At 45.1% G+C, this 27,520-nt stretch overlaps 1 protein-coding gene across 1 annotated transcript in view; it reads left to right on the top strand.

Moving 5' to 3' along the window:
- The window catches only part of Dpy19l3 (dpy-19 like C-mannosyltransferase 3), a 50,907-nt gene extending 25,671 nt beyond the window's left edge, over nt 1-25,236 (top strand). The window contains exons 10-19 of the mRNA XM_090321907.1: nt 4,258-4,359; nt 5,138-5,211; nt 5,610-5,768; nt 6,980-7,102; nt 7,471-7,582; nt 8,631-8,687; nt 11,082-11,164; nt 18,567-18,699; nt 19,754-19,912; nt 22,127-25,236. Coding sequence (XP_090178033.1) covers nt 4,258-4,359; nt 5,138-5,211; nt 5,610-5,768; nt 6,980-7,102; nt 7,471-7,582; nt 8,631-8,687; nt 11,082-11,164; nt 18,567-18,699; nt 19,754-19,912; nt 22,127-22,288 — 1,164 coding nt within the window. The 3' untranslated portion in view covers nt 22,289-25,236. The remainder of the gene's footprint in view (nt 1-4,257; nt 4,360-5,137; nt 5,212-5,609; nt 5,769-6,979; nt 7,103-7,470; nt 7,583-8,630; nt 8,688-11,081; nt 11,165-18,566; nt 18,700-19,753; nt 19,913-22,126) is intronic.
- Nucleotides 25,237-27,520: the final 2,284 nt, after the last annotated feature.

Raw genomic sequence — 27,520 nt, 5'->3', positions numbered from 1 at the left:
AAAAGCTGGAAATGGTGCTGTGGCTCAAATGGTAGAGCTCTGGCCTTGAAAAAGCCCAAGGACAGTGCTCAGGCCCTGAGTTCAAGCCCAGGACTGGCAAAAAATATAATAATAACAATAACAATGATAATGCAATAGCTTAGCCACCAAATTCTGTTTTTGTAAAAATACTTAACCTGCTCCACCTGCGATTGGTTAGGGCAACCTGCATGTGGTTTCACCCTGTGGTTATTCTCTGAGGGCATCATAGGGTGACGTCATTTGGTGACAGCCACCAGTGTGTAGCTATGCCTTCCTGCGTGTGGTGTTTACGTTTTAATGCTCAACCCCACTGAAACTCGGGACTGCTCTCTGTGAGCCTGAAAATGAAGAGTAGCCACGGTGCTGCTATTAAAATGACGTCTAGTTCGGTTCACTGTGTGCTGGTGACTCTATTGCTGAGGGGTTCAGATCCTCCCCAAATGACTGAGATATTACCATAATAATAAATAAGGACAGTTTCCTAAAGTCTTATAAAATCATGTCTGGCCTAGCTCTGGAGGCTCATGTTGTAATCCTAGCTTCTCAGAAGGCTGAGACCCACAGATTAAGATAAAGTCAGCTCGGTCCATGACTTTCCATTTACCCACCAAAAAAGCCAGAAGTGGAGGTGTGGTTTAAGTGGTAGAGAACCAACCTTGAGTGCTAAAACTAAGGGACAGTGCCCAGGCCCTGAGTTCAAGTCTCAGAATTGGTATACACACACACACCAAAACAAAACAAATTTCCTTAACTTAGGAAGGCTTCTTTTAAGGGAATGATTGAATACAAAAATAGAAATATTAATATGGCGTGTATATCCTGTAATAACCTAGCTGCCAAATTATTTTTGTTTTTGTAAAAATGCTTATCCTGCGCCACCACCTGCAAGTGGTTAGGATACCTGCGTGTGTTTTCATCCTTGTGGTTCTTGACTATGGGTATCATGTGACATCATCAGGTGACTATCACCTGTGCCTGGGGTGTTTACCTTTAAAAAGCTCAGCCCCACGGGGGGGGGGTCCAGGCTGCTCTCAGTCTGAAGGTAGAAGTAGCTGCTGCAGTGCTATTAAACTGACTCCTAGCTCGCTTCACCGAATGCTCCTGACTCATCACTGGAGAGTTGGGGGGCCCCCCAAGATGACTGGGATATTACATATGGCTGCCCCCAGCAAGATCCCAGCCTCCAGCCTTGATTTTGGGAAGCCCAAGATGGGTGAGCCCCAACCTTTCAAAGGGGGCGGCCACTAAGAAATTCCTCTCAGCCCTGGAGAAGGGCAGTAGCTTTTCTCGGCCAGATATTTCCTGTGGTCAACATTAAGCAGGAGTCTAAAATCCTCTAGAGGTGAGCGTTTGGTGTACTGGCTGACACTGGCAAGCATCTTGTATTCCATGTAGAAAAGGAACCCGAGGGCCGGGAGTTTGGCCTAGTGGTAGAGTGCTTGCCTAGCATGCACGAAGACCCAGCTTCCATTCCTTGGTACCACATACATAGAAAAAAAGAAGCGGTGCTGGGGCTCAAGTGGTAGAGTTCTAGCCTTGAGAAAGCCCAAGGCCCAGATTGGCAAGAAAAAAAAAAAAACCTGAACTGAACCAGAACTGGGTTGGGACAGGTAAGTGCTGACTTCGGTGGGTTTGAGGCCCACCTGAGGTTTGTCTGTGTGGCCACTTGTTTGTTTGTTCCTTGTCTGTGCGCAGCTGTTTCCATTCACCAACACAACATGGACCAATTGACATCCTTCTGTGCGCCCGGTGGAATTAATGCTTGAATGTTTTTCTGATTTCGGGGGTAGAGCCGGTGCTCTCGGGCCATCTCTGGGCTTTGGTCTTGAATGTAAACTGGCCATCCCAGGGTTTCTTTAATCTTCCCTTCTCTACGCAGTTCCAAGGTTCATCTTGGGGGAGCCTGGTCCCTGGAACCAGATCCCCCAGCTCTTCAGAAACACGGGAACCTCAGGGATGATGTACCTCCTTTTTCTGAAAAACCCCAGGCTTTAGCTCCTCGAATGTATTTTCTTCACTCAGTAACCCACTTGTGACTGTTGGCAGCGTTTACAGATCATCTTTACTACCTCCAAGGAATGGGATCAGAGCCGTCAGGTGGCTTCAACGCTGCATGCCACAATCGCCTTCCCGGAGACAAACCTCTGTGCAATCTGCCCTTGGTAAAAGCCAGTCAGCTCAGCTTTACCTTCAAATGGAGAGACCCAGAAGGTGGGCTTCTCCGGCCAGCTAACCTAGACAAGGCTTCTTATAGGAACTCTCCAACTCTGAAGCCCCAAGTCAAGACCAGGCAGTCTCTAGCAAGGAGGTTTGTGATGAGGCTGTGTGAGACTTGCTCAAAAACTTTGAGCATTTGAGGAACAAGGTGTATGGGCTAAAAAAAAAAACACAACTTTGTATACCAGGCTACTTATCTGGGCTATGAGTTGAAAGGAGGGCCAGTGAAACTTGTCCAAAAGAATTTGAAGCCATTCTCAAGATGCCTCCCCCTTCAACTAGGATTCGCTGCAGTTGCAAGCTTTTGTGTTCCACCTCAGCCGGAGGTACTCCTCCAGAGGAGCAACAGGACCTTTGGCTCATTAAAGCAGCCCCAATATTGGCACCAGCCTTGGCCCTTCCCACTTTGCAAAAGCCTTTCCAGCTTTCCATCTCTGAGCAAAGGGGGATGGCTAAAGGGGTGCTGGCTCAGGAGTTGGGTCCCTTAGACTGATTCCAGGACCTTAGTAGAGGCACCTCTGCCCAGAAAGAAGAACTGATTGTCCTAAAGATGCAAGGTAGGCAGAAGGAAAACCTAAACTTCTTTATGGATAGCAGATACACTTTCGCCATAGCTCATGTCCCTGAGGTTTTTTAAAGGGGCAAGAAAACAATGTGGAAGAGATCTTGGGAATGTCGAATACAGTCTGGCTCCCCGGAAAGGTGGCCATTATACACTGCCCAGGCCACAAAAGAAATGATTCCCTGGAGGAAAGGGGAAACAGGCTACTGACAGGAAAAGGAGAGGGAAAGCCTTTGGATGTTTTAGTCGTGACCTTGCTTCTAGAACTCCCCAAAAGCCTGCTTGCTTAAATGAGGACTTACAGGTGGAAGAACAAATGCCTCTAAATACTTCGCCTGAAGGCAAAGACATTAGAAGACCAAAGAATTTTTAATTCCTCGTATGTTAGGAAAACAACTTGTGCAACAAGCAAATCAAAACACGCACGTGGGGGAAATGAAGCTTTACCAGTTGTCACGGGCCTACTTTTCCCCACCTGAAAAATCGTGTGCCTGGTAGTTTCTAGGTGTGTCTGCTGAAATCCAGTAAACAACCAAACAGCCTCTGTTCCAGAAGGAGTACGAGCTCATGGCATTTCTGCCTGAAGAATTCTGGGACCTAACAGTAACCAGAGTCACTTTTGAAAAATGAGGCAGGACAGAGTTAAGGAAAAATAGGAAGAAACAGAATGACAGTCGGCACGCGTCTTCATTTTTGTGGAAGCTTTGAGTCACTGTAGCTTTGAGCTAGCTTTTTAATCCCTGGAGCTTGAACTCGGGGCTTGAGCACTGTCCTTGGGCTTTCTCACGTCTAGAGTTCTACCACTTGAGCCACAGCAGCACCATTTCAAGCTTGTTCTGTGTATGTGGTCCTGAGGAATCCAACCTGAGTCTTCGTGCATGCTACATAAGCGCACTACCACCAGGCCAAACTCCCAGCCCCTAGCCTATTTGACTACCAAACAGGCAAGCTTAGCTGCCAATTTTTTTTGGGGGGGTGGGGGTTGGTAGGGGGCATTCCTAGAGTTCGAACTAGGGGCCTGTGCACTGTCCTTGCTCTTTCTTAAAGCTAGTGCTCTACCACTTGAGCTGAAGCACCACTTCTTTGTTTTTGTAAACATGCTTAGCCTGCTCGACCACCTGCGTGTGGTTTCATCCTGTGGTTGACTGTGGGCATCATAAGGTGACTACCACTTGTGTGTGGTGTTCACCTTTAAAAGCTCAGCCCCACGGAAGGTCAGGGCTGCTCTCAGCCTGAAGGTAGCAGGCTCTGCACTGCTATGAAAAGGACTCGTAGCTCTGTTCACTGAGTGCTGGTGACTATTCTTGGGGTGTTCAAGGCCCTCTCAGATGGCTGGGATATTACATATCCTGATATAATGTAAATCCTTATGTAATCTCATCTTCCTGTTTTATGAAGTTATAATGCAATCTCTTCCTGTTTATGAAGTTATAGTAAAACTTTCTTTTAATTTCTAGAAAAACCTAAAAACTGGGACTTTTCTTACTAGGATCAGGAAACTTCTGCTGCATTTGCTTATGGTTTTCTGTTTGACACTTTTTCTCAACCATGTTATTAAGGTAAGTTGATAGTGACATATTTAATGTATTTTTCATTACACTTGGCACTGGAGAGTTTTTGTAATGCTTAATTCAAGTAATTAAATTCTTGGGGGTTTTTTTGTTTTTTGCCAGTCCTGGGCTTGAGCTCAGGGCCTGAGCACTGTCCTTGGACTTTCTCAAGGCTAGAGCTCTACCACTTGAGCCTCAGCACCACTTCTGGCTTTTTTCTATGTATGTGGTACCTAGGAATTGAACCCCGGTCTTTGTGCATGCTAGGCAAGCACTCTGCCACTAGGCCAAACTCCCGGCCCTAAATTCTTATTTTTTAAAGCTGATTAGCCTCAGGTTTTTACCTTCTGGTATAAAGAGGATGATATTGTTGGTTTTAAACATTCGTTTTAGTTTTTTCTTAATATAACTTAATTGTATGGTGGGATTTCATTGTGATATTTTTATACATGTAAAGTGCTTGGATTAAATTCAGTCTATTTCTATTCCTTTTTTTGTGCTAGCACTGAGCCTTGAATTAGGCACCTACACACTGTCCCTTAGCTCTTTGACTCAAGGCTAGCACTCTACCACTTGACCCACAACCCAACTTCTAGCCTTTTGGTGGTTAATTATAGATAAGCATTTGTAAACTTTTCTGCGTGAGCTGGCTTTGAACCATGAATATCAGAATTGACCTCCTGAATAAGTAGGATTACAGATTTTTAGCTGACAGTACCCAGCTCACGTATGTCCCAGGAAGCCATCAGTACTAACAGCAGTTTTCCACGTTCTCTCCCTTCAACAGAAAATTCTTAACCTGAAGTCAGATGAACACATATTTAAATTTCTAAAGGCAAAATTTGGGTTTGGAGCAACAAGGTATGACTGAATTGAAAAATCTACATTTTTTGTTCTGTGTGTTAGTGTGTTTGTATGTGAGTGTGCATGCGTGCACATCTGTACATCTGTATACATGTGCATGCTAAGCCTGGGACTGACTTCTGGGCCTTGCAGCTGTACCTGGGCTTTTGTGCTCAAGGCAAGCATACTACCCCTTGAGCCTCAGCTCCACTTCTGGCTTTTGTGGTTCGTTGGAGATGGTCACCATGGATTTTTCCCACAAGGGCAGGTTTCAAACCTCTATGCTCAGATCTCAGGCTTTTGAATAGCTAGGAGTACAGCAGTGAGCTGCTGGTGCCCGGCTTGCTGGCTGCTTTTTGATGAAGCAAATGTCATTTCCTTGTGTCACATTTGCTCCTTTGCTCTCTGTTGCCCAGGGATTTTGATGCCAATCTCTATCTGTGTGAAGAAGCCTTCGGCCTGCTGCCCTTCAGCACGTTCTCAAGGCTGTCAGCTACCCTGCTCCTCTACGCCTACATCTTCGTGCTCTCCATCACGGTGATCGCTGCCTCTGTCGTGGCCTTCCATAAACTCAGGTGTGGAGACTTGAGGACATGTTATACTTTCTCTTGTGTTAGTATTGGAGTTAGAAGACAAGGCCCCAGGCTCTGTCCCCTTAGCTTGTTTACTCCAGGTTGGTGCTCCACCACCTGAGCCACAGCTGCTGGCACGTTTTTTCGGGTGGGTGGTGGGGCTTGAACTCGGCCTAGACGCTGTCCCTGAACACTTCAGGTCAAGGCTACCACCCTACCCCTGTGCCAAGCCCCACTTCCCATTTTCTAGAGGTTAATTGGAGATAAATCTCAAATCCTTTTTGTGCCCAGGCTGGCTTTGAACCTTGATCCAACCCCGGTCTTCGTGCTTGCTAATCAGGTACTCTACCACTTGGCCAAACTCCCGGCCCTTCTGACTCTTTAAGTAGCTAGGATTACAGATGGTGAGCCACTGACACCCAGCTCAGTTCTGGCTTTTAGCTGATGAATGGGAGATTTCTTATCTTTTTAGAAGTCTTGAGGGGTTTTGTTTCCTAGAGGTTTTAATGTCCTGATGTTTTGGCTTTTTGTTTTTAATTTATTATGAAATAGTGAGTATTGGGGCTGAGTTCAAGCCCCAGGGCTGGCAAAAAAATTTTTTTTGCTTTATGTTCTAAGGCCCATAAAGTTGGAGTCGTAACTGTTAGTATGTGCTAAATGCTTTAATAATTGCTTGGTTTTAAAATGTTATCCAGAAGTGGTGCTGTGGATCAAGTGGTAGAGTGCCAGCCTTAAGCTGAAGAGCTCAGGGATGGTGCTCAGGCCCAGAGTTCAAGCTCTATGAGCGACCAAAAAAATGAAAAATACAGTCATCATTTTGACCAGTGTACTAAAAAAAAAAAATCCTGGCTTTTTGCTAGTTAATTGAAGGTAAGAATTCTCACTTTGTCTAGGCTGGCTTCAAACCGGGAGCTCAGATCTCAGCCTTCTGAGTAGGATTATGGGCATGAACCACCAACCCCCTATTCAGTTTTCTTGCTGTTGTCTTTTTTTGCTGTTCTTTTAAAGAACTGAATCACTTTAAATTTGTACTTAATCTGCTGAGAGCTTTTAATAATTCTAATCACTGATTTGTTGATATTGCAACACATTTAGGGTTATGAACAAACCCTAAATTGATCAGCCCTAGTTTATTTCATCTTAGGGGAAATACTGAGAATTAACTAAATTATAAAGGGATACTCTTAATTTCATATGTCTGCTGTTCTGTTCAGTGATTCTGGAAGCCAAGAGCCTGAGGGTAAGACAGGAAGATACTCCATTGACCTGAAGCCGGACACAGCTTACAACCTAATACACACTGTGCTATTCGGATTCTTGGCACTGAGTACAATGAGGTATTTATCTCTTGGCCGTTCCTGTGATTTACTTCTTAATCTGACCACTACTGATGTGACTGTGTGTGTGTGTATTTTCGCGTGTGTGCGTATGCATGCACTGTCCTTTAGCTTTTTCCACTCAGATAGCACTCTGCCACTTGAGCCTCAGCTCCACTTCTAGCTTTAGTCTCAGATTTTTCTACCTGGACTGGCTTCCAACTGTGATCCTCTCCACCTTCTGAGAAGCTAGGATTACAGGCGTGAGCTACAGCCCCCAGCTTCCTGCTGAGTTTTATATTAAATTTTACTACCACTGATGACTGAAGCTGTGTCGGCTCCAGGCCATGCTGTGAGGAAATGTTGACTCTCTCTTCCTGTTGTTGCAGAATGAAATACCTCTGGACCTCTCACATGTGTGTGTTTGCCTCGTTTGGCTTGTGCAGCTCTGACATATGGGGGTGGCTTCTGAAGTCCGTCCGTCTTCATAACCCAAAAGGGGTCAGTGTTATCCCTTTTCCATTAAACTTGTTAGTTCCTATTGGCACTCTACTTTTTTATTTTAGATGTCAGTATGCCAGTCTGATGAGATGAATACTAAGATTTGAAATTGGAGTATGCTGCTGGCCCATGCCTGCAATCCTAGCTACTTGGAAGCTGAGGTCTGAGGGTCTCAATTCAGAGGCAGCCTGGGTAGGAAAGTCCATGAGACTCTTACCTCTACCAACCAGCAAAAAGCAGTGGAGCTATGGCTCAAGTGCTAGGGTACCAATTTTGAGTAAAAAAAGGTAAGGGATAATGTCCAAACTCAGAGCTCAAGCCTCAGTGCTGACATAAGAAAACAAACTAGAAGTAGGTCATTAACATACTAAATTTTCCTAAGTGATTATTTTCTAAATAACTTCCTTGTTCTGGTCCTGGAGCTTGAAATTGGAGCCCAACACTATCCCTTTCCCTGATCTTTTTTGCTCAAGGCTTATTCTCTACCACTGGAGACATAGCTCCAGATTGTACCTTCCCTGGCCCCTGCCCTCCTCCTTTCCCCCTCCCTCCGAGCTTGACAATGTCAGGGCCTGGAGACATAGCTCCAGATTCTGCTTTCCCTGGCTCCTTCCCCCCTCCCCCCAAGCTTGACACTGTCAGGGCCTGGACACTGTCCTTGGGCTTGCTCAAGGCTAGAACTCTCCATCTGAGCCACATACCAGTTCTGGCTTTTTCTGTGTATGTAGTACTGAGGAATCAAACCCAGGGCTCTGTGCATGCTAGGCAGGCACTCTACCACTAGGCCACACTCCTGGCTTCAGGTTCTGCTCTATTTAGAAGTAAATTGGAAATATGTCTCAAATTTTGTTGCCTGGGTTGGCTTAGAACCTTGATCTCAGATCTCGTTCTCCTGAATAGCTAGGATTACAAGCACAAGCCACCAGCACCCTGTGTCATGATTCCTTTCAATTTGTTACTCTTGAGTGGGGCATGGGGCATGTTTTTACAAAACCAAAGGTAGACATACTTAAAATATTTGCAAGCTAAAGCATGTCTCTCGATCCAGATCTGCATCATGAGATACTCAGTTCCAGCGTTGACACTGCTCTACTTGTGTTGTAAGGTAAGCCCGACTTTATTTCTTGGGGGTTCCTCTGTCCAGTGGAATCCTTGCTCTGATTCGATGCATTTTATGGGGCAGGGCTTGTGGAATTCATAACACCTTCTCAGTTGACATTGACAGGAAAACCTACATGTTTCCTGAATCTTTTTTAACAAGTAAAAATAGGGTAGCAAAAACTATTCATTAAAAACCATATTCATTGAATCATTGTAATTTTTTGATCATAGTTCAGCTGATGAAAAGTCAAACCTGTTTTGAAATAAAGTAGTTTGTCTTTTGTTAAGTGAGCTAAATCAAGTAAGAATATAAAAGAGCTGTTATCCTAGGTACAAGCCAGTCAGTCGTCTTAGCTACTCAGGAGATTACGTGGTAAAACACCAGCCTAGAGTGAAAAAGCTTAGGGACAGCACTGGTAATGGCACAAGAAAAGAGGGTGAGGTGCCAGGGGCCTAGTGGTTGAGTACTTGCCTGGCATGCATGAAGATGTGGGTTCAGTTCCTTGGTACTACATAGAAAAAAGTCAAGTGGTGCTGTGGCTCAAGTGATAGAACTGTAGCCTTGAGAAAGCCCAAGGACAATGCTCGGGCCCTGAGTTCAAGGTCCAGGTCTGGCAAAGTAAGCTTTGAGGGCTAAGTGTGGTAATATATACACCTATAATCCCAGCAGTTTGGAAACTGAGGCAAAAGAATCCTAAATTCAAGACCATCCTGGGTTGTACAGTGAGATCTTGTCTCAAAAAACTTGTGTTCACTACTTAACCTGTTTTTCACTTTTTTTTGTTACTGGGATCGAACCAGTTACTGGGTTGCACTTGAACCACATTCCAGCCCTGTTTACTTTAGGAAGAAAAGTTTTTCATCTTCCCAACTGAGACATTTTTGCCTCATTTCTATGTTCCCTTATCAGAAACAAGGATCACTGGGTAGCTTGACTGTGTTGGGGTTCTTCCTAACTTCAAGGCCTTAAATTATCACCGGGAGAGGGAGCCCAGATTGCTTTATCCACTTGAACTCTTGGCCTCTCAATTATTTGCCAGTGCTGGTGGCTCAGAAAAAGCTAGACCTGTTGCTGTGGCTCAAGGGGTAGAGCACTAACCTAAGCACAAAGAGGCTCAGGGACAGCTCCCAAGCCCTGAGTTCAAGTCCCAGGATTAGCCAAAAAATTAAAATATAAATATGTATGAAACCTATATTTTCCTTCAAGTTTGATTTTTTTTTTTTTTTGAGTCCTAACAAGTGGAACTCGGACAATGATGTAGATGTTTTGACTTGGGAAGCAACTTACATGTGGAGCGTGGGCCACATCCAAAAGGATGTTTGTGTCCTATTTTCATGGGAGATTCTGTGAACCAAAGACTTGACTGGAAAACATACATTAGATATTTACAAGTTGATGAATGAGAATTCCCTTTTCGAGAAAAGACAGCATTGGTCACCATTATCTAATCTTACTACCAAAAGGCTCCTATATCCAGTTGAGCCACAGGTCTGCTTCCAGCTTGGCGGTGGTTAAGTATTAGAGCCATCTGGATACTTCATCGTCTCATAGTTAAGCACAGTCTAAAATCATAGAGAAGCCAGGTACCAGAGACACCTGTAATCCTAACCTACTGAGACTAAGATCATGGTTCTGGGTAGAAGATTCTTCAATAAACTATTAAAAAATAAGCCAGAAGTGGAGCTGTGGCTCAGGTGGTAGAGCTTTAGCCTTAAGCACAAAAGCTCAGATAGTGTCTAGGTTCTGAATTCAAGCCAAGACTGGCAAAAATCCAAACTGGAGAAAATAAGATACCATTATCCATTGAACTCACCCTGAAATTCAGTCCATTTTTTCTGTGTTGTAGCTTACCTTACTTGTCAGTGGTATGAATTTACCTAGCAGTTACAATGATGCCTTTCAGACCTAGTTCATAATGTCAGACTTGATCTCTGTCCTTAAGAGAATCCCAACAAATGAAAAAGATTAACAAAATTGAGCAATGACACAAGCTCTGCTTGCGTAACTGATTTGGGTTGAGAGAATCTGTGAACCACCAGTGGTGGTTTTAAAAACGTACATTTCATAAGATTGGGGCATTACATTTAGAAGCCAGCCCAGGCAAGAAAATCCCTGAGACTCTTAACCTCCAAGTAACCCATCAAAAAGCTGGAAGTGGAACTATGTTTCAAGTGGTAAAGTGTCTTGGATTGAAAAAGCTAAGAGACCTGGAGTTCCCAGGTCTCAAGTTCAAGCCTCATTGCACACACACATACACACGGAGTGGGTTCTGAGTTCTAACCAGTGTATCTGCAGCTCACACAAGAGACAGCCAGCTTTGCTTTCTTCCACTCAGTCTTCTTGCTTTCCATGGGATGGGTGGATTTGTTTTTTGTTCTATTTTGTTTTTAATTCCAGTTCTGGCCAGGAGTGATGGATGAGCTCTCTGAGTTGAGAGAATTCTATGACCCAGATACAGTGGAGCTGATGACCTGGATTAAGTAAGAGGATTTTTTTTTTTTAATGTCTACACTTGAGTTCTTCAAATCACTGTAGAGCAAAACCTTTTGTTCTTGAGGGGTTTTGTTTGGTTGGCTTTCTTCTCTGAATCGTAAACATTCATCTTTTTCTTTAAAAGTGCATATCTAGAAATAACTCTTCGCATTCAAAAATGGTTGGACTAAGTGCCTGTGTATCACACCTGTAACCCGAGCTACCCAGCAGGCTGAGATTTGAGGAATGAGGTTCAATACCAGCCTAGGCAGAAGAGTCCAATTCTCTAATCTCTAAGCAGCAAAAAAGGTAGAAGTAGAGGTATATTTCAAGTGGTAGAACTCCAGCCTTAAACAACAAAAAAACAAAAAAAGCAAAGGAAAGGAAGGGGACCTAAGCACCAAAACAAACCTCAGAAATTGTTGGGTCCAACTATGTTCCAAATGCCAAACAATGGGAGTAAATCTTTACTTCTGTTGAAATCTTTGCTAGGGTTATCTTTATTAAAAGTTTTCTCGGACTGGGAGTTTGGCCTAATAGTAGAGTGCTTGCCTAGCATGCACAAAGACCCAGGTTCGATTCCTCGGTACTACATACGTAGAAAAAGCTGGAAATGATGCTGTGGGTCAAATGGTAGAGCTCTAGCCTTGAGGAAAGCCCAAGGACAGTGCTCAGACCCTGAGTTCAAACCCCAGGACTGGCCAAAAAAAAAAAGTTTTCTCTTGACCAGTTTGATCTTTTAGTGCCATTCACTTTTTCTGTAAATGCTAACACTTAAAAGTATCCTTTCCTTATTAATGATTCTTAAAAATACTGTGCAGACTATAGTTTGTCATAATAGCTCATTGCAGAGTTCATGTTAATATTGTATAAGTCTTGGCCTATTAGAAGATTTCCTGTACAAAAGCTGGAGGGCTGGGAGTCTGCCCTAATGGTAGAGTGCTTGTCTAGCATGCAGCAAGCCCTGGGGTTCAGTTGCTTGGTACCAAATAGAAAAAGCTCAAATTGATGGCCGTGGCTCAAGTGGTAGGCCCTGAGTTCAAGCCCTGGCAAAAAAGCATAAGACTGGGTATATGGCTTAGTGGTAGAGTGCTTACCTAGTATGCATGAAGCCCTGGGTTCAATACCTCAATTCCATATACACAGAAAAAGCCAGAAGTTTCATTATGGCTCAAGGTCCGTAGAGTGTTAGCCTTGAGGAAAAGCTCAGAGACCGTGTCTATCCCTGAGTGCAAGCCCCAGGCCTGGCAAATAACTGGAGTTTTTTCTGTCTTGTTTCATGGGGGTGGGGGGGAGTCGGGGTCGGTTTGAAGACTAGGGCTTGAACTGAGGACCTCTACTCCCTCCCTGAGCTTTTTCCCTCACGGCTCTCTCCCTACTAAAAGTCACAGCTCCACTGCCAGCTTTTTGGTGGTTAATTGAAGGGAATTATCTTCTGAGCTTTCCAGCCCCAGCTTGCTTTAAACCTTGATCCTCAGATCTCAGCCTCCTGAGTAGCTCGGGTGACAAAATGTAGAGTCGCCAACATCTGGCGCTCTTCCTCTCAAATACAAAATATGTTTGCATTGTACTTGTTTTCTTGCTTCGCCTCAGCCCGAGCCACAGAACTTGAAAGCTTGAAAGCTTTGCCCATGAACCCTGACTGAACTGGTAGCCTTTCACTGCATTGTGCCACTGTATTCCTTTATTTCCAGAAAGCAGCTCCATAATTGCCCGTGGGGAAAAAGGTGCTACTTACGCCTCTGGCAAGCATTACCTGAGCCGTCTCCATCACTTAGAATTTCCACAGTCCCCTCAGCACTTATTCCTGACTGATGTTCACTAACCAGTCCAATTTAGCACTCCTTGTGTATTAAGAGATGGTAAATGTTTGATAGCTTCCGTCTCTTGAGTGCAATAGGGAGATTTATGTGTAAAATATATATGTGTGGCTTTAGTCCTAGTGTTGGACTGGGTTTGACTACATGCAATGAATATAATTTTTCCCCTATTTCCAATGCTGGAAACCATGAGCTACACTTCGTCTTTGCTTATTTTTCAATCATGGCCCTCGATTATAGAGTAAATAATTCCTCCAATATTTATTGCATACAGGAGAGGAAGGTTATTCTTATGTAAGAAAAGCAATCACTTTTGCATTAACTGTAGCCAATTGGAAGCTTGTGGTGTCTGCACTGGATGGATTAGCTTGTCTCAGAGGCAGCACTGCAGGCTGCCCTCTTTTGGTGTCTCTCACACTTGCCTGGGTCGCATTGCACAAAGCTCCTACCTAGAGTTCCTAATAGTCATGACAAATGTGCCCCAAAGCTGGGCTCCAGTGACTCATGCCTGCCATCCTACCTACCTGGGAAGCTGAGATCTAAGAATTGGGGTTCAGAGCCAGCGGAGGCATGAAAGTCCATAAGGCTCTTACCCTCTAAGTCAGAAGTGGAGCTGTGGCTGAAGTGGTAGAACACTAGCCTTAATTAAGCATAAAGCTCAGGGACAGTGCCCAGGCCCTAAGTTCAAGCCCCAGGACCCTTGCATACACATACTGTGTTCCAGCAGAACCCAAGGTTATCTTAAGCTGTCTTAGACTGTTACGCACTTAATGCCTTTTGTTTTCATTCTCTCAAAATTTTTTTTGCAATGCAGGCATTTGAACTTGGCACCTTAAACTTGTCTCACCTGTACCCCTTTTTTGACTTTAGTTTTCAGATAGGACCTCATGTTTTTGTCTGGGGCCAGCCATGAGAACACAGTCCTGTCTGACAGCTTCCCAATAGCTGGGGTGACAGATTCACATGCACCACCACATGTATCTTATTAGTTAAGTTTTACAGACTGGCCTACAGCTGCAAACTTCTCACTTCTGCACACCTCAGGAGTAAGCTGGCGTTAGGCTTGAGCCATGTCACCCAGCAAAGGTGAAGAGGACTCTTCCTAGAACTATGGGTGTGCTATCTTAATACACAGGCATCTGTTATTCCATCCCTGTGAAAGAAGTCTTTGCTTTTTTAGGACCCCCTCCCTCTCAGGGACTGTTTGTTAGAGCTTGATCTCTGCCGAAGCACAGTCCCTGAGCTGCTTTTACTCAAAGCTAGTGCTCTGCCACTTGGCCCACAGCTCCATTTGTGCGTTTTTGGTAGTTTACTGTAGAGAGAGTCTCCCACACTTGCCTGCCTGGGTTGGCTTCAAACTGTGATCATTAGATCTCAGCTTCCTGAGTAGTAGAATTTCATATATAAACCAACAGCATCGCACCAGCAGTTGGATTTTGGTTTTTGTTTTTTTTTTGTAATTCACAGCAAGTAAAAGATTCACATTGTTCTAAAAATGTGTTTCCATTGTGATCTAATCTTGACTGTTTTCCCAAACAATTCTTTAAATTGAAATGATCACTTTTGTAAAAATAGCTACTAGGCATGTTTGTAGAATAAGCTTAAGTGATGATGAATATATGCCAAACAAGGGCGTGTTTAGACACAAAACATGTTGGGTTAATCAACATTTAGACATTTAAATTATATTCTCTCTACAAAGACATTGTGTGTGTGCGCGCGCGCATGTGTGCTTTTTACGCTCTTTTTTTTTTTTTTTTTCTCCCAATGTTTGTGTGGCTGGTATTAGGTCTTAAAACTCTAGGCCTCAGGCTTTCACTTGGCTTTTGTTGCTCAGTGGTACACTACCACTTGGGCCACCTCTCCAATATTTTTAATTTCACCAAGAGCCCCAGGCTGACCTTGAATTCCTGCCTCATTCTAAGTAACTGTTTCTAGGCCCCCATTGCAATACCCAGAAGACTTAAAGACGTGTTAATCTGCAAAGATATTTTGTGATAGGCCCCAGGATGTGGGAGCCCTAGGCATCATTCCTGTGCACAGGGAGGACTGGAAGGCTGACTCAACCCACCACCTCCTTATCCTCAGCCCCTGCCATATCTTGTGGTTTCCAAGTACAGGAGTATGTAGTATATGCACCCATGTGCTTGCCCTGGCTAATGTTTTCCTGGATACGAAGATTCCCGTCTAGCCAGAGAGACAGATCCATAGCCAGGCACTGGTATCTTTTTACGGAGGCTGAACTTTGAGGATCGAAGTTTAAAGGCATCCCAGGCAGACAGATCCAAGAGACTTAATTTTTTTTTTTAAACATTTTTAAAACCCAAAAGTGTAGCTATGGCTCCAGTGGTAGAGCACCAGCCTTGAGCAAATAAATGCGAAAGGCCTTGGTTTCAAGCCCCAGTACTGGCATCAAAGTAAGTATAAACTTGAATGTTTTGAAATATGTCATTTTAAATACTTGGCTTTAAGGGATTTTCAATTGAAATAGTCTCTCCAGTAATGAAGCCCTGCATGCACAGAATTTTCTCAATAGAACTGAAAAGTACAAAATTGCTTTTGCATTTAATCAAAACTACAGAGAATTTTTGTATGCTTTAGAGATGATGTAGGCTAAGTTCAGTCCTTAAGTGGCTGTAAACCTTTTATATTTAATGAATAATTTTTGGCATTTGCATAACTGAATTTTTGAAGTACAGTTAAGCACATGTTCATTATTTTATGATGCTTGGTTATCTCATTCAATATGAATTAACAATTGGCCAGACAGTACCTGCCCACACCTAATTCTAGCTAGTCTGGAGACTGAGATGTGAGGATTGTGGTTTGAAGTCAACCCAGGCAGAAAAATCCTTTCAGACTCGATCTCTGAACCACCAAAAATCTGGAAGTGGTGTGGCTCAAAGTAGTAGACTGCTCGCCTTGAGTGAGTAGTACCTGGGCTCTGAGTTCTAGCCCTAGTACCAGCACACAAATACATGCAAAGGGCCCCCAGTGACTAGAAAATGAACTAGAAATAATCTTTGAAAAGCGATAGCCTAGTCTGGCTGTGTTAATAACCAGTCTTTGAGGAAATTTAGTCTTTTGAGAAGTTGATCATATTTTTCCAGCCCAGCATATAGTAATAATATTGTGGTTTTTTTTTTTTTTTTCCTTGTCAGTCATGGAGCTTGAACTGTGGGGCCTCGGTGCGGTCCCTGAGCCCTTCAGCTCAAGGCTATTGCTCTACCCTTGGAGCCACAGTGCCACTTCCTATTTTCTAATGGTTAATTGGAGATAAGAGTCCCACATACTTGAGTGCCTGGGCTGGCTTTGAACTGTAATCCTCAGATCTCAGCCTGAGTAGCTAGGATTATAGGCGTGAACCACTGCCCAGCTCTGTAACTTTTTAATAACTTTTGGTTATATACCATGACCCACACTTTTAATCCTAGCTATTAGAAAGGCAAGAGATTGCAAGGATTGCGATTTGAAGCCTGCCCAGGTAAAAACTTGAGACACCATCTCAATCAGGTCAGGGTACATAGCCGTCATCCCAGCTGTGTAGGAGGCTCAGATTGGATTGTTTCCAGGCTGACCTGGGCAAACTCTTCACAAAACCCTACCTCTAACGAAAGACGGGGCACAGTGATGTACACCCGTCATCCCAGATACCATGGGAAGTATGAATAGGATTGATTATAGTCCAGGACAAGCCCAGGCCAAAATCAAGACTACCCAAAATGACAGCCAGGTTCCAGTAGTTCTTGCCTACATTCCTAGCTACTCAGAAGGCTGAGATCTGAGAACCATGATTCGAAACCAGCCCAGGCAAGAAAACCTTTATGAGACTCTTACCTGCAGTTAACTGGCAAAAAAGCTGGAAGTAGAGCTGTGGCTCAAGCCAAGTGAGAGCTAGAGAAGTTTCTGTCCCCTTGCCGAACCAAAATAACCACAGCAGAAATGGATGAGGACATATCTAAATGGGTAGAGCAAACAAGGCCCCGAGTTCAAACTCCAGAACTGCAAAGAGACGAAGTTAATTCCTTCCACAAAGCTTTCAGCCGCCTGAGCTTTGTGAGACTTAACGCAAGATGGGATGGGGCAAGCCAACACCTTCCCATTGGCTGTGAATAGATAACGGTGTCTGCTGTTGTCGTGAAGCACCCTGTGGACAGATGTGCAAAGCTTCTTGGTGCTAGTTCCTGTTCTGCTTTTTCCAATGGTGTTTGCAAGACAGGTTTGGGATGGAAATGGGTGTGTGTCTCAGCTGTTTGCCTTTATTGTAAAGACCAACTGGGCAGCTGGAGGCAGGGCAACTGTAGCCTGGCTTGTTTCTCCCTCACCCCCCCTTCAACTCCCACTCCGCCTCATGCACTGCCAGACATGAGGAGCAGGCTCCTCTCCTCCCTGCATTTCAAATCTGTGTCTCGTCAGAGGACAGCCGCATTTTGGCACTGATATGTGATGTTGTCGTACGATTTATCACGAGTGGAATGGCTTGTGCCAGTTGAGAACATACAAGAGGAAAGAAGTTTGGCTTCAAACTGTCATGGCATTTTCTTTCATTCATAGCTGTTTCGATGTAGTCTCTTTGGCAACGATGACGCCCTAGAAATGAGGTTAGCATCGTTCGCGCAGCCCAAAATAAGAGTTGAGTAACCTCAGGGAGACTTCTAATCTGCAGGACCTTTTCACTAAGGCTTGTGTACCTTCAAATGCTTTTCTGTGTTTTTCTTTTAAATCACTCCTTCTGGTCTCTGACCATGTGGGACAAATGCCAGACTCATTGTAGATGGTGGGGATCTGGGGACAGAGGACATGTGTCGCTGGATGTCAGAATAGTGTCAGTCTCTCAGAGCAGCCCGCTTCCTATACGGCGTCTTCCTGTCAATACATGTTCTGGACCCAGGCATGAAGAGTGTGCAGACATGGTGTCATTTTCTTAGGTCTATGGTCTGCCCATCCATCCGTTCTTCTCTCGGGCTGAGGACACCAGTGGGGAGGGATCTTTGATTTTGGGGTGGGGGAGCAAGCATCATCACTTAAAGCAGGCTATCTTGCTTGTAGATATAGCAGAGGTCTCTTGGTTTGCTGGTGGCTCAAGCCTGTAATCCTAACTAAATGGGAGGTTGAGAATTAGAGATCAAAACCAACAGGGGCAGGAAAGTCCATGAGCCTCTCCAATTAGTCACCAAAAAGCTAGACTGGCTGGGTGCTGGTAGCTTACACCTGTTAATCCTGACTGTTCAGGAAGTTGGAAACTTAGGGTGGGAATTGGAAGCGAGCCTGAATGAGAAAGTCCATGATACTCTAATGAATCACTAAAAAGCTAGAAGTGGAACTATTGCTCAAGTAGTAGAGCAACCTCCGTGAGTGAAAAAGCTGAAGGATGGCGTCAAGGCTCTGAGTTCAAGGACTAGCATGAATGTGCATCCCGCCCCCCAAGAAAAGGGCATAAAGCAAATGGGGATACAAGCCAGAGCTCAAGCCTTCTTTTCCCCCCAACCGTTTCTTCCTGTAGGTACGTGGTTGTGAGGGTGTGATTCTGAGTCTTGGAGGGGAATCTCCACGGCAGCTATTTTCATGCAGACTCTTTCACATCTTACAGCTCTAACACTCCGAGGAAGGCTGTGTTTGCTGGCAGCATGCAGCTGCTGGCTGGTGTGAAGCTCTGTACCGGAAGGACCTTAACCAACCACCCCCACTACGAAGACAATGGCCTCCGAGAGAGAACCAAGGCTGTGAGCACCCCTCGCTGTCTTTTCTCACTTCTGTACCCAGGGGTGGGGCCTGATTGCCTGGTGCTAGTGAGATAGGGCCTCCTGCTGCCTGCCCGGACCGTAATATCTCCTGATCTAGGCTTCAATGAGATGGCCAGACACTGGGCCAGCCTATCATCCTAGCTGCTCAGGAGGCTGAGATCTAAAGATCCCAGTTCAAGGCCAGCCCAGTACGAAGCACAAAATGGAGGCTCAAGTTGTAGAGCCTTGAGTAAAAAGAATAAAGGCTGGGAAAGTGGCTTAGTGGTAGTGCTTGCTTCGTATGCATGAAGCCCTGGGTTCAATTCCTCAGTACCACAAACACAGGAAATCCAAGTGGTAGAGTGCTAGTTTGGAGCAAAAGCAGCTCAGGCACAGTACCCAGGGCCCGGAGTTCAAGCCCTAGGACTGGCAAAAAAATTGTATCCAAAACTGTAGCAACCATGACCTCTGACTCTTAGACCTCCTTCATAGACTGGGAAGCTACTCCCTTCTCTGTGAGCACTCTAGCTAAGAACCACGGGCCCCCTAAACTCTCGGGGGACAAGAGGTTCAGGTTCTCTGCTGTTTTGATGGTATACAGTATAATAGCAATAAAGCAGTAAGAGCCCCACCCCAGCCTGGGCTAGGGTTGCCACCCTGGGAGTTTCTCACTAGGTGTGTTGCCAGAAGATGGGTCTCTTCCCTCTGCACCAGGGCCCGTGGGCTGTCTGGTGACCTCAGCTGCCCATGTCATGTGCCCACAGTTAGCATTTGGTACCTAGAGATAAATCCATTCCTGCCTGAAAGAATGCATGTCCCACTCCATGTGTATCTGGAAACTGAGCACAGGTGGATTGGAGCGTGTGTGACTCACTCAAGCTCTTCCCCAGGGGGAATAATTATAGTATCTACAGGACTGTGGGTGACACAGAGGAGGGACAGACCGAAAAACAGGCACACAGACGGCCCATGGTGGCCCATCTCCTGGGTGATCTCCCTCCTGCTACTCCATCAGCTCCCCCAGGAGATGGAGAGGTTGTGTCTGCTTCCCTAGGTCTATCAGATCTACGCCAAGAGATCCCCAGAGGACGTGCACGCGCTGCTGAGGTCCTTCGGTGCGGATTATGTCATCTTGGAGAACAGCATCTGCTACGAGCGAAGACACCAGCGGGGCTGCCGCCTGCGGGACCTGCTGGATGTCGACAACGGACACGTGAGCACGGGGACCCCTTAGGCTGGGGCTCAGGAGAAGGTTCTGACGTGCACCCCGATGTTGCTGCTGGGGGCCGTGTCTTAGATGTTGAAATGAATCTGGGGCTCTTCTGCAGACACGTGCTCCTCACACTCCTGGGGCTGAGAAAGGGGGTGCCTCCCCCTATACTTAGATCCCCATTTCTCTCCAAGCGGTAGTTCTGTTTTGACTATGTTACAACATGTGGCTTTGCAGAAAAATGATTTTATTGCAAAACAGCTTTGAAGAAGATTCATCCATTTTATTGTTGTAAAGGTGATATCCAGAGAGGTGGTAGCTATGTAAGTCAAGAGTTCTTCTTAGGCTGGGAGCAGGGCCTAGTGGTAGCACGCATGAAGCCCTAGGTTCAATTCCCAACAAGCCAGAAGTGGTGCTGTGGCTCAAGTGAGAGTGCTAGCCTTGAGCAAAAAGTGCCCAAAGACAGTGCCCTGAGTTCAAGCCCCATGATGGACAAATTTCTTCTTGCACAATATTACCCCTTCCTCTATTCCAGTTTTTCCCCTCTCACCCTCGGTCACAGGTGGTAGAGTTCATTTTCCACATCATGTTTAATGAGAACCACTGCTGCATTTGCTCATCCTGTGTCCCCCCACTCCCTTCCTGTTCCAAAGACAGATGAGTGGACAACAAATAACAAGAAAAATTCCTCTGTTTCCATTTCCTGGAGTTCATTTGGATACATATTATTTTGTATGAGCAAAGGACACGGGCAATGCACCTTTGTATTGCTCTCCTTTGGTCTCCCTGTGTGACTGCCTGAGTCCTGCATCGTGTGTGGTGTCCCTGTGTGTCATAACCTCATACCATCCTCCTGATGTTGCCAAGTAGCTAGAATTACAGGTATAAGCTGCCTCACCCAGATGAGCATCTCATACATTTTTGGGGAGAGGGGCAGTATTTTCTTTTTGGGTGCTGGGAATCAAGCAAGTACTTTGCCCCTGAATTATATCCCAACATTTCATTCTCTTTTTTTTTTTTTTTTTTTTTTTGGGTCAGTGGCGGGGTTTGAACTCTGGGCCCGGGCACTGTCCCTAAGCTCTTAGGCTTAAGGCTACCACCCTACCCCTTGAGCCACAGTGCCACTTCCAGTTTTCTAGTGGTTAATTGAAGATTAAAAAAAGTCTTCAGAGTTTGGGCTGACTTTGAACCTTGATCCTCAGCTCTTAGCCTCCTGAGTAGCTAAGATTAAAAGTGTGGGCCACCTCACCCAGCTTAGTATTTTTTTTTTTTTTTTTGGCCAGTCCTGGGCTTGAGCTCAGGGCCTGAGCACTGTCCTTGGACTTTCTCAAGGTTAGAGCTCTACCACTTGAGCCTCAGCACCACTTCCAGCTTTTTTCTATATGTGGTACCGAGGAATAGAACCCGGGTCTTCATGCATGCTAGGCAAGCACTTTAACCACTAGGCCAAACTCCCGGCCCAAGTATTTCATTCTTTACCAAGCCCACTACCTATTTGTCCTGTTCATGTTCCTCTTTTATGAATGTGTTGTGTTCATTCATTCCTACATTGTCAAGCATGGTAATATACACATGTAATGCTGTCACGTGAGAGGCAGGGGAGTTGTGCATTTGAGGGCACTCTGTTCTACGGAGTGAGATCCTGTCAGATGAAAGAGCTGGGTGCCAGTTGCTCACACCTGTAATCCTAGCTACTCAGGAGGCTGAGATCTAAGGATCATGGTTCAAAGCCAGCCCAGGCAGGAAAGTCTGAGTCTCTTATCTCCAATTAACTCCCAGAATACCAGAAGTGTTACTGTGGCACAGAGTAGAGAGTACTAGCCTTGAGCTGAAGAGCTCAGGGACAGCACCCAGGCCCTGAAGGAGGGAGGGGGTGTGTGGGGGGTTGAAGGAAATCGTGGATGAATGAATAGGTAGGTGGATAGAGTTGGGTGGATATTTAAATAAATCGAGGGTTGGGAGTTTGGCCTAGTGGTAGAGTCCTTGCCTAGCATGCATGAAGACCCGGGTTTGATTCCTCTGTACCACATACATAGAAAAAAGCCGGAAGTGGTGCTGTGGCTCAAGTAACAGTTCTAGCCTTGAGAAAGTCCAAAGACAGTGTCCAGACTCTTGAGTTCAAGCCCCAGGACTGGCCAAAAAAAAAATCATTGAGATAGGTGACAGATGTAGATGGATGGACGCCCACAGACGTATTTGCGTTTGTCTTGACTTTAGGTGATGGATGGCCCAGGAGAGAATGATCCCGATCTGAAAGCTGCAGACTACCCTCGCTTCTGTGAGGAGATCAAAAGGAACCCCCCTCCCTACGCAGCCCATTTCACGAGAGTGTTTCAGAACAAGACCTTCCACGTCTACAAACTGTCCACAAACAAGTAGTGGGGATTCCTGGCTGCTCTCTTCGTTTTCTTCTCACAGGGAGACTGCAGGGGGCAAAGGCTCCGTGGCTCCGGCTTCCTGTGCGAGGCCATCTCTGGCCCCTGAGAGCTGTGACGTCCTTCAAGTCACACACAGCGTCAGCGTCTTCCGAAGCATCTTCCAACAGGCTTTGGACGCTCTCCTGTCTTGTCTTTGTTTCGTGTGCTCATTAGTGTTTCTGGGTACAGATTTGAAAGGCGCTTCATTTCGGATCTTCATGTGGGGTCCACTCTGGTGGAATGGGATTAACAGGAAGACAATTCACTAGAGAAAAGCATTTGGTGGCTTTTTTTTTTTTTCTCCAGTCCTGGGCTTGAGCTCAAGGCCTGAGCACAGCACTGTCCTTGGACTTTCTCAAGGTTAGAGCTCTACCACTTGAGCCTCAGCACCACTTCCAGCTTTTTGCTATGTATGTGGTACCGAGGAATCGAACCCGGGTCTTCGTGCATGCTAGGCAAGCACTTTAACCACTAGGCCAAACTCCCAGCCCCATTTGGTGACTTTTTTTTTAAAGCTTTTTTTTTTGGGAGCCAGGCTCCCATTGAGTCTGCCTATTATATAATCCTAGTGAGTCAGGAGGCTGAGATTTGAGGATCATTTTTCAAAGTGAGTCCAGGCAGGAAAGCCCAAGACTAGAGCACTAACCTTGAGCAAAACAAAAAGCTCGAGGACAACACCCAGGCCATGAGTTCAAGCCCCAACACACACACATACACAAAATGAGTTTTTTGGTCCTGTGTCACTTAGTGTATTCTAATGTTCATCATCATCACGTTAACATGAGGAGCCACAGAAAAAAATCATGTCAGGTTTATGTGTATCTTAAAAGTATTTTGTTGGTATACTTTGTTTACAGTTTCCTAATGTCATACATGAAGGGAAATATTGTGTGTCTGTGAAAGTTGGGCATCGAAAATGTGTCCCCAGTCCTGCGTGGCTCCACCCTCAAGAGACAAGTATATGGAGCTAAGAAGAATTTGGGACTTTAGTCTTTTAAAACCTATTGAAGGGCTGGGAGTTTGGCCAAGTGGTAGAGTGCTTGCCTAGCATGCACAAAGACCTGGGTTCGATTCCTCGGTACCATATATAGAAAAAAGCCAGAAGTGGTGCTGAGGCTCAAGTGGTAGAGCTCTAGCCTTGAGAAAGCCCAAGGACAGTGCTCAGGCCCTGAGTTCAAGGCCCAAGACCGGCAAAAAAAAAAAAAACTATTGAATACTCTTGCAAGTGAAATGCCAGCCTTGCTTCATTGCCTACCCTTTTCCATTTACTGCCTTTGCAGAATTTTGTAGAATGTGGTAGTTTTAGTCTTATTTTTCCAGCCTAGATCCTTGGCGTTTGGGGGGACTGCTTTTGAAGCATTCTGTCTTGTCAAATTGACTGCTCCATCAGCATTTCCATAGGAGTTAATTTAACTTGTTTCCAATCTTAGCGAGCATGTCTTGGTGACATGATTTTATTCCTCACCTAATGATAGCCAAGTGCCTCTAAGTCATGTTTGTCTGTAGATGACAAAAAAAAAATCACATGTACCTACTGAAAATCTGTCATCATTGCTTTTATCATTTATAGTAATAGGGACATGTAAAAAATTGCATTTCTTCCACTTAAGCTAGCTAATGAAGCTCAGTAATGGTGGGCTTTGTTACTCCTGTAATCCCTAGCTACTTGGTAAACAGGACGGAGGATCCCAGTGGAAGCCAGCTGCACAGGAAAGTCCGTGAGACGCCAGGTCAGCAGCAGAAAACTGGTACCCAGTGGTAGGGTGCTAGCCAGGAGCAAAAGCTAAGAGATGGCACCTAGGCCCTTATGGCTAAGGCCCACGACTGGTAACTTAGTTCTCTGTTTTTGCTAATGGAAGGATTTAAATGCTAACAGTTGGACTGTGGTAAATTGCCATAGGCATGGATGTGGAGATGGATTGCATCAGCTGTGCGGATTTCTGTGTCTACTTAGTATTTTCTAAAAGACCTTTAACTTAGAGTACAGGACACTGATTTGAGTTTTAAGTTGAATTGACAAAGACACTAGTAGTTTGTGTCTGTCATCCTGGCCCTCAACAGGCTGAGAAGTGAGGATCATGTTTCGAAGCCAGCCCGGATAGAAAAGCCCATGAGACTCTTAGCTTCAGTGAACCACCAAAAAGCCAGATGAGTAGTAAAATACCAGCCATTAACAAAAAGGCAGCACCCAAGCACCGAGTTCAAGCCTCAGTACTGACCTACACACAAATGTTCCTTTTTAAGGTATTTTAAATTTCCTTATTAGTCGGATTGTTTGGGAATTTTGATTCTTGGTAGACAAAGAATGTTTTGATTTTTTTTTTTCTATTTGTCACCACCACATGGGCAGTGACTTTTTCTTTTATCGTGCCATCGTTGCCAAAACATGTAGTGTTTGCTCTTTAGGAAAAACATAAAGTGCCAAAAAAAACTCGCGAGACAAACTCCACACATACACTCTCTTCGAAAACACTGTGATGGTGTACATAAGTTATTATTTCCTGATGACCAAATTTCTCAGCACAATGGGAGATTGCTTGCGTCTAGTCCAGCTCTGGTTCCCAGGCTCTGCCAGACACCCACGGCTTAACCACCCCACCCATGCCATGTGAGTTTCATGGCCATTTCATTTTTGGTGATAATCAATGGCTAACAGAAGTGCAGTCTGGTGGGTGCTCATCTCATGCCTCTCATCCTCCCTGCTCAGGAGGTTGAGATTCCTGAGGATCATGGTTCAAAGCCAGCCTGGTCAAGAAAATCCATGAGACTTAATATCCATCAAGAAAGGCTGGAAGTGGAGCTATGGCTCAAGTGGTAGAGCTCCAGCCTTGAACAAAAAGCTCAGAGGTAGTGCCCAGGCCCTGGTTTCAAGCCCCAGTACTGGCACATCAAAATAAGATTAGCAAGTGAGTGGACGGACGGTTGACTATGATAAGCAGTACGTCTGTACTTGTGTCCAGCTCCTGCTTCTGGTCATAACAGGCAGCAGGGGACTACACTCTGCAGAAGATCCCTGCAGCTTTTCTAATGCACCCATGGCACAGAGCCCTGTGTCAGAGGGCTTTTCTAAAGAGGCCCCAGCTAGAGATGTTTCTGACCTGTGAGCTTTGATCCCTGGCAAAGAGTATGTGTAGGTGTTTCCTTTGGCCTGCAAGCTTTCTCAGTGAACTAAAAGGACCATGTTTATTCCAAGTACATAGTAGCTTTCATTAACATGTCCAGATCGCTGGGCACTGCACGTTCATGCCTTTCATCCGAGCCCCTCAGGAGACTGCAATCTGAGAATCTTGATATGAGGCCAGCCAGAGCAGAAGTCCATGAAAACTCCTCAGTTAACTAGCCAGAAGTAGTTATGGCTCATGTGGTAGAGTGCCAGCCTTGTGTGCAGAAACAGTGAGGCCCTGTGTTCAAGCCCCAGAGCTGGCACATATATACATGCGCATAAAAATCCACATTTTAGAGGGCCAGGAGTTTGGCCTAGCGGTAGAGTGCTTGCCTAGCTTGCATGAAGACCTGGGTTCGATTCCTTGCTACCACATACGTAGAAAAAAACCGGAAATGGTGCTGTGGCTCAAGTGGTAGAGCTCCTAGCCTTGAGAAAGCCCAAGGATGGTGCTGAGGCCCTGAGTTCAGTCCCAAGACTAGAAAGAAAAAAATCCACATTTTAGCTCACTGCTAACAATCTATTTGAATTGTCAGAAAATTTTTAAGATTTTAGGTTAGATCTTGGAATGGTTAAAATGTACTCAGATTTTGTATTGGCTCATGGGTTCACAAATACTTTCCCACGTGACTAGCTTTTATCCCGGGAAAGAGTTGGTATCTGCTCCTGGGTTGGGTGGGAAGCTGTCAAGATGGATGGGCTTAGAGGTGTGGCTCAGGTGGTAGAGCACCCACCAATGAATGAAATCATCAGATACCAATTTTGAGTCTGGGGTGGGAAGGGGCAGGCAAGAGATGAGAGAATGGCTTGTTTTCTTACTGATTTTCTGATTTGTCTTTTGGGTAAAACCTTGTAAAGAGCTTTTATAATTTGTTGTACTAAATTGTATGGAAATTGTATACTAAATAAAGCTCTTTTAGATTACCCAAGATTGTATGTCTTTCATAGTCTTGGAAGGTCAAACACCAAGAAATCTGAGAGAAGTCGATGTGTGGCAAGGATTAAATGTCAGTGTTAAAGGAATCAGATTGCTGGGGAGAGGGATTGTTGGTTGTGGGGCTTAAACTTAGTGACTTCGAGTTTAACAAATAAGGAAAATATTCCCCCCCCCCAGGAGATTTATATTTACCAGGATAGATATTCTTGTGTCTGAGAAAGAAAGGGAGAGGAAGACTAGATGGAGAGAGGGGAATGGAGAAGAAACGAGAAGAAATGACCTAGACATTACGAACATAGAACTCCCAACATCATTTTTTTGTCTGTTATGGGACTTGAACTGTCCCTGAGGCGCTTTGTGCTCAAGCCTAGCACTGTACCACTTGAGCCACAGTACCACTTCCAGTTTTTGAATAGTTAATTGGAAACAGTCTCACAGGGACTTTTTTCCCTGGGCTGGCTTCGAACCTCAGTCCTCAGACCTCAGTCTTCCTGAGTAGCTAAGATTGCAGGTATGAGCCACCAGCACCCAGCCCAACATTTCTGTGAGATCTTGCTGCATACCAGAGGGAAATCTGGCCATAACATATGCCTCTGGGCTAAACGCTCTGGTTTATACCTATAATCCTAGCTAGTTGGCAAAGAGAGGTCAGGAGGGTCACAGTTCGAGGGGAGGAGAAGTCCATGAGGTAGCTTCTCAAAACGACACCTTTCTTGTTGACGGTAAATGTGGACGTGATGCCAAGGAGACATCAGTGTGCCGAGGTGTGCCTGGGCAAACAGACAAGTGGCTGATTGTAGTTGTTGTTCAAGAGAGGCAACGCACGAAAGGACCCGTGATTCAGGGCTCACTCAGTAATTAGAACAGCGGTGTGCTAATTAAGGCTTATAAATGTAATGAAACTATTAGCATTTCTCTCGCAAGAAAAGGTGAATTTTTTTCCTCCTTCAGGAAATGACACCTGTGAACAATTATCTCTCTTATTGCTATTAAGATTATTTACATAAGTTGTGTTTATTTCCTTCTCGGCACTGTTAATGGTTTCTTTCCACACCTGATCTCATGCTAGGTTTCTTTCTCTGGGCCTAGGAAAG

This window comes from Megascapheus bottae, chromosome 31 (genome assembly GCF_031878675.1).
Source record: "Megascapheus bottae isolate mThoBot1 chromosome 31, mThoBot2.hap1, whole genome shotgun sequence".
Lineage (NCBI taxonomy): Eukaryota > Metazoa > Chordata > Mammalia > Rodentia > Geomyidae > Megascapheus > Megascapheus bottae.
The sequence above is the reverse complement of the archived record's forward strand: the minus strand, read 5'-3'. Positions and strand labels throughout refer to the sequence as shown.